General features: G+C 57.7%; 1 protein-coding gene across 5 annotated transcripts in view; it reads right to left on the bottom strand.

Annotated features, from left to right (window-relative positions):
- Positions 1-859: 859 nt before the first annotated feature.
- The window catches only part of TSPAN11 (tetraspanin 11), a 69,558-nt gene continuing 64,417 nt past the window's right edge, over positions 860-6,000 (bottom strand). For all 5 annotated transcript variants that reach the window (XM_088801405.1, XM_019717425.3, XM_088801404.1 and 2 more), the window contains one exon: positions 860-2,201. In XM_088801405.1, the coding sequence (XP_088657531.1) occupies positions 2,119-2,201 (83 nt within the window). In that variant the 3' untranslated portion in view covers positions 860-2,118. The remainder of the gene's footprint in view (positions 2,202-6,000) is intronic.

The following is a 6,000-nucleotide window of genomic DNA, read 5'->3' as shown; positions in this document are numbered from 1 at the left end:
ATTCGGGCCTAACTCAACACAGGGGCTGAGGCAGACAGCTTGGGTTCTCCTGGGCCTCCCCTGTGACAAAGCTGTGCACGTGATCACCTCCCATTGCCCCCGTCCCCATCTCTCCAGGCCTGGCTGACCTCAGTCCGGGGCCCTGCTGGGGCAGACGTGGACAGGCACAGCACCTCCCTGCCCTCGGCCGTGCTCGGGCGCCTCAGCAGGAAGAGCATGCCTCTCGCTTTCTGGGCCCTCCCTTGGAGAGACTCGTCAGTCTGCCGTCTAGCTCTGCACAGAGCTTGGGAGTCACGGTCATTTTTGATTGATTTGCATGAATCCTGGGAAGTTAGAAGGCAGAAAAGACGAGCACACCACCATTTCTTTTGTCCTCGATGTAGTCTGGGATGGCTGGGAAAGCTGGTCTCCCTTTTAATGCATTTGCATCGGCTACCCCAAGACTGTCTAGCTGGAGGAGCTAAGCCAGCCAGCATTCTCACAGCCCCTGGAGAGGCCCCAAGGCAGGGAGGCTATCTGCCCCAGGAAGCTGACCTTCCCTCTGTGCGTGGGGCAATCCCTGTTCTGAGGGTGTGCAGTTTCTGTATAGCTGAGGACCGTGTTGGGGGCAGCAGTGACCTGTGTACGGGAGAGAGAATGCCCTTCACCCAGGACTGACCCAGTCCGACTGGGGGCTGGAATGAGGAGGGAGACGAGGAATGGCCTTTCTTGGCCTTGGCCTTAGCATAACAGGGGGCCACCTCTCGTGGGTGGGACGTAAGAGGGTCCCCAGGATGGGAGTGCAGGACCAGGGAGATGTATAAGCCAGCGTGAGGCTCTCCTGTTAGAGCTCCCACTTGTCACAGACATTTTTTGGGGGGGGGGGGGGCGGGAGATGGTTACCTATGGCTGTCTTAGGAGTTGACACCTGTTCTTTGGAAAACTGCCAGCATCTACACTCTGTATTTTCTAGGATTTGCTTTCTGTTCTCCCTTAGTATTTGGGAAATTTCTTCCTGAAAATTCCCTGCCTAATACAGAGATGCGAGACAGAACTGAAGGAAGGGAACATACTCGCTCTGGGAAACAGAGCGCGGCCTCTGGAGGCTGCATGGTGGTGGCCTCATGGTCAGGGGCGTGGGCCCAGGACACGTGAGGCTCAGGACAGAGCACCCGCTACTTGGAGCTTCACCTTCTCAGTGGCTCCAGCTTTGCAAGGTCTGCGATTGGTCTAATCAGGAAGGAGGTTTACACCCACCCACATTAAGAGCTGAAGATGGTTTTAAACTCTGGCATTCCTGAGAATCAGGCCACAGACAGGAGACCCCTGAGTGGCAGATTACTGGAGGCTGGGCTTGGGGCCACGTCTCTAGGAGGCACTTGTCCTGGGGGAGGTCTATAGGTGGGTGCAGGTTCTCGGTGCAGCAGGTTGTGGTGTAGTCAATGCCCCCCACCTTACCCTCCCATTCTTATGCCTGGCAGCTCCACCAGGCCTACCACTGCCCAACCCATGCTCCTGGCTGCCTCACCTCAGTCCTCTCCACTCCCGGGCCCTGCAGGAAGGAGCCAGGCAGCCAGGACACTCCTTTCCTGGTGAGACGGCATTGGGGGGTGGGCAGATAGAAGGGCTGAGTCTCCTGGGGACAGGCACAACCTTAACTGCCCCACCCAACACAGTTCCTGGAGGGGTAGAGCAAGGCATCCAAAGCCCACGGCAGAGGCCAGAGGAGGGCTCGGCACCCGTGGGAGTCACACTGTATGCAGGCGTCCCACAGGGGTAAAGGCTTGAAGCCCTTCGCTCCAGGTTCAAGAGCTGGGAGGGAGCAGAGAGCCCAACTCTCTCTTACCCTCCTGTGGTCCACGGGAGCCTGATGTCAGTTGAGGGCCTTTGGTCTTTGTGCCCACGAAGCCAAGCGTTGGTCCCCAGCCCAGGGATTCGGTCAGTGAACATTCACAGAGGAGGGGGTGCTGAGTCCCCGGCCAGGGTGGGAACCACAGGAGCCATGGTCTTGGGCACTTGGCGAGTCTGAAGGGGGCTGGGCATAGGTGACGGGGACCTTCTGGGAGTTTCTAGGTGAACTGGTGCTGCCTCCACAGGCCTGGCCGACGGGATTCGGGTGCCTGTTCTCGTAAGGGGCAGTCAGAGGGGGACACAGTTGGCCATTAGTGAAAATGCAGCTGGAGCCTCCGGTGTAAGCAGCAGGTGAGAACCATTCCGCAGGTCTGCCAGGTAGAGAGAGTAGAGTGGCAGAGAGATCAGGGCCCCACTGAGCTGTAGGCGGGCAGTGCCCCACAGTGTAGCTTCTCACAGTGAGTGCACACCTGGGGACCTTGATAAAGGGCCGATTCCCACTCAGGAGGTCAGGGAGGGGGCCTGACATTCTGCTGTTAGCAAGCTCCCAGTCAGTGCTGCTGGCCTGTGGTCCAGAGTCTCTCCAGAGATGGCCCGAGTGCTGCCTGAGCAGCCCTTCTCTAGGACAGAGTCTGTACCTGGCTGCTTTCAGACTCCAGAGTAAAACCAAGGGCCACAGAGGACCCTCTGGCTGATGTACAGAAGCCACTGGGGAAACTGAGGCTCTGGGAAGAGCACCCAGAGCTGTCACCAGCTCATCCTATAAATCAGCTTGGAACTCAGCAGAAGCCAGGCTCTGGGAGCCTGCCTGACAGTCAGTCCCTCTGTCATGTCCACTGCCTGAACCTGAGGGGGCTATAGCATCCTGCCCAGACAGAGCAGGACGGTGCTGGGAAGCCACTTCTTCCTGGTCTCTAAATGCAGAGGACCTTTATTCCCCGCTTTGTTCTTCATTTGTCTCCTCTTCCTTCTTCCTCCTCTTCCCCTCCCTCCCAGCCAAGGCTTCGTCCAGGACCAGGTGAGCATGTGGCAGACCAAGGGCACCCATGGCTGTGGTCATGTTCCTGATAATGATGCCGCTGGGTCCCAACTCCCCTGCCCCTGCAGGACATGGGGCACTGCTAGGGCAGCCCCATGACCGTCCTGTGGACATGGACAAAGGTACATGTCCCCAAATATAGGAACAATGCCCCATTGTCCCCAAACTTCCCAATAGCGCTGCTGACAAAAGGGAGGCCAGACTGGTGAAGACACCTACAGGCTGATAGGCACAGCTGGCTTAGGGGGGCAGCAGAGGACACGTCCTTCCTCTTCCCCTCCCTCCCTCCTCTCCATCCCCATGTGGGAGGACAGTGGAACCCTGTGAACACAGCTTTCAGCCTTCAGACTTGGTGCTGAGAGCAGTGCTAATCCACCTCGGGGACTCAGAGCCACACGCTGAAGGGCGGCTTGAGAGGTTATCTTGTCTCCCACTGGCTTTAAGCAGGCGGCTGTCACAGCCATTCCACTCAGGGGTCGTGCAGCATGCCCTCTTCCCTGCCCCCCCCCCCCCCATGATTTGATGGCTTGTCCTGTGGAGTTAGCTGGACCTTTCTGATCCTCTCTAGGGGGGTGCCAGAAGGGAACACACTTGTGGCTGCATCTCCCACAGCGCACATCTCATGCCGGGCGGGGAGGGGAGAGCTGAGCTCCCCAGCACGCGCACTGTTGTATGAGGTGTGTGTTCCCAGGGAAGGCGCAGTGAGGCTGGAGGTGTGCAGGCCAGAACCCCACCGATGCAGACACACACACAGACACACACACACCCCACCCTGATGCATGCCATGCAGAGGGGTAAAGGATGTGCTCAGCGGCCTGGGCACATGTACACACACACGTGCACACACACCACCTGGATTCCTGCAGAGGGGTAATGGACGCTTACTATTGGATCCCTGAGGGAGCAGCAGTGTCTCCCTCCTGACAGGATGTGGAGAAACCAGCACAGAAACTCGAGAGGAAAGCATCGGGGTGAGCAGAGAAAACACACAAGTTGACCACAGGAGCGGGAGATAGCAGATGACAGGTCTGGGCAGGCTTCCTGGGCCCAGCCTACATGCAATGTAGTGCCCCCTCTGACAGCCTGCCTGGATGTGGCACTTGGTACACATGGGGCATTTTCAACAGGGAGGCTTTCATGCTTTCAGCTTTTGAGGTTTCGGAGCAAGCACCTGGCTGTCATCAAGAGCACGAAGGAAGGCCAGGGAGGCCCCAGGAAGCCCTTCCACCATGATATTCAGTTTCCCTTTCAATGCCTTGCAGATCCCCACCTCGCTATCCTGTGAGTTTTCTGGGCTCTGCAATGCGTTTCTTTCTATCCTGCAGTGTGGGAATGTCAGGGTGGGAGTGGACTAACACCAATTTGGGGCTGTGTGACCTCGGGTATAGTTACATCCCTTCTGAGCCTCAAATCCCCCTCTATCAGTAGGAAAACCTCTGACGTCTAGATTTCCTCCGGTTCCTGGGCACCAGAGAAACATGCTGACACCATCATGACCTTCTATGTCCTGAGCCTTGGGGGTCTTGGAAGTGCCCGGCTGGGCGTGCGTGGGGAGGGTGCCTGGTGCCTGCTCCCGCAGGACGATGACTGCGCCTGGGGACGGGGCCTGGTCTGAACCCTTGAAGGCTGGCAGCCTGGACTTGGACTTGGGCACCTTAGTTCCAGCACTGGCCAGAAGAGGGAGCAGTAACCTGAGGCTTGGCTGCTGCAGTGCCGGCCTCAGCAGAATGGAGGGGAGAAACGGGGCAAGGGGTTGGGGTCCACAATGGTGGCCAGAAGCTCTTTCTGAAGGACACCGTGAGTCATCCCATAGTGAGCTGGACCAAGACTTCATGGTGGGGCTGTGAGTGAGTGGGCAGGAGGCTCCCCGCCGACAACCTGGCCTCCTCGATGTTACGCTACAGACGTACTTAGGTTTGGGGTAATCCCACTCACTGCCCTGGCCTCTCTGCCCTTGTCTTCAGCTTCCACAGGTTCTCCAGGCCAGAGAGGGCAGGAAGAAATGGACGTAGAGTATAGTCCAGGCCTGGTGCGTGTCCACATAGAGCAGGACTCCCCTGCACTAACACCTGAAGTAGAGAGCAGTTTCCAGAAATCTTGGCTGAACCAGGAGCTGGAGCACAGAACAGCCCCTTCACCAGAACCCACTGGCAACTCTCTGGGGTTCAGTATGTAGGGCAGAGGCCTGCCCTGGGAAGTAAAAGAGGGGCCATGCTAATGCCACCTGGGGCTCCCTGGGCGTGCTGGGGAGCGTGTGCTGGGGCAAGCTGGTCTGGCCTGGAAACATGTAGGGCTTTTTGGATATAATATGCCTGTGGAAATGATAAAGATAACGAAGGGGACCGCTTAGTGAACACCTGCTGTCCACGCAGCAATGAGCTCTATGATTTAGGGGTACACTGCTAATCCTCACTCGTCACCAAACTAGGAAAATTAGCTTCATTTTACAAATGAGGAACTATGGCTCAAAGAAAAAAGAAGCAGGCTGTCTGGTGTCCCCCCAGAGGGTCAGGCCTAGCGGGCGGGGCTGCAGCTGGACCCTCCTTGCACTTCCGTGGGCCAGCAGCACGGTGATCGGGAAGGAGCCCAGCACCGAGGCTGCCCAGGCCAGCCGCCTCCACCGCTCCGTTTCTCTCTCCATGGCACTGTGTTATGGGAGGGCGTTTGGGAAAGCAAATGGCGAGGGCCAGGAGACCTGGGTGCTAGTTCAGGATGAGACCCTTGGTAAGTCACTTCTCAGGGTCTCAACTTTTTGATGTGTAACATGGGGAGGACAGCTTACTCGCCTGGCCCGGGTCTCAGGTTGTGGGCATCCAATGAGAGAAAGTATGTGAAGCTACTCTGACGTCTACAGGCAGTCTCTGCTCACGGAGGCCTCTGTGTGTCCCGGGCACTGCCGGTGTGTCGCACCCATCACCTCACTGTACCTAGCCCTTGCGCGTTGGGGGAAACGGTCCACATTGTGTGGATGAAGTTGAGGGGCAGGGAAATAACTGCTCAAGGTCGCACAGGAGCAGAGGCAGGATTGGACCCAGGTCCTCTGATGCCGCAGCCACTGCTCCGACCCTTCCCTAGATGGTGCTTATAGTGCTGGGAGTGGGAGGGGCAGGAAAAGACTGAGCTCCCTCTAG

This window comes from Rhinolophus sinicus, chromosome 1 (assembly GCF_057876585.1).
Source record: "Rhinolophus sinicus isolate RSI-liver-muscle chromosome 1, RSI-T2T, whole genome shotgun sequence".
NCBI lineage: Eukaryota > Metazoa > Chordata > Mammalia > Chiroptera > Rhinolophidae > Rhinolophus > Rhinolophus sinicus.
The sequence above is the reverse complement of the archived record's forward strand: the minus strand, read 5'-3'. Positions and strand labels throughout refer to the sequence as shown.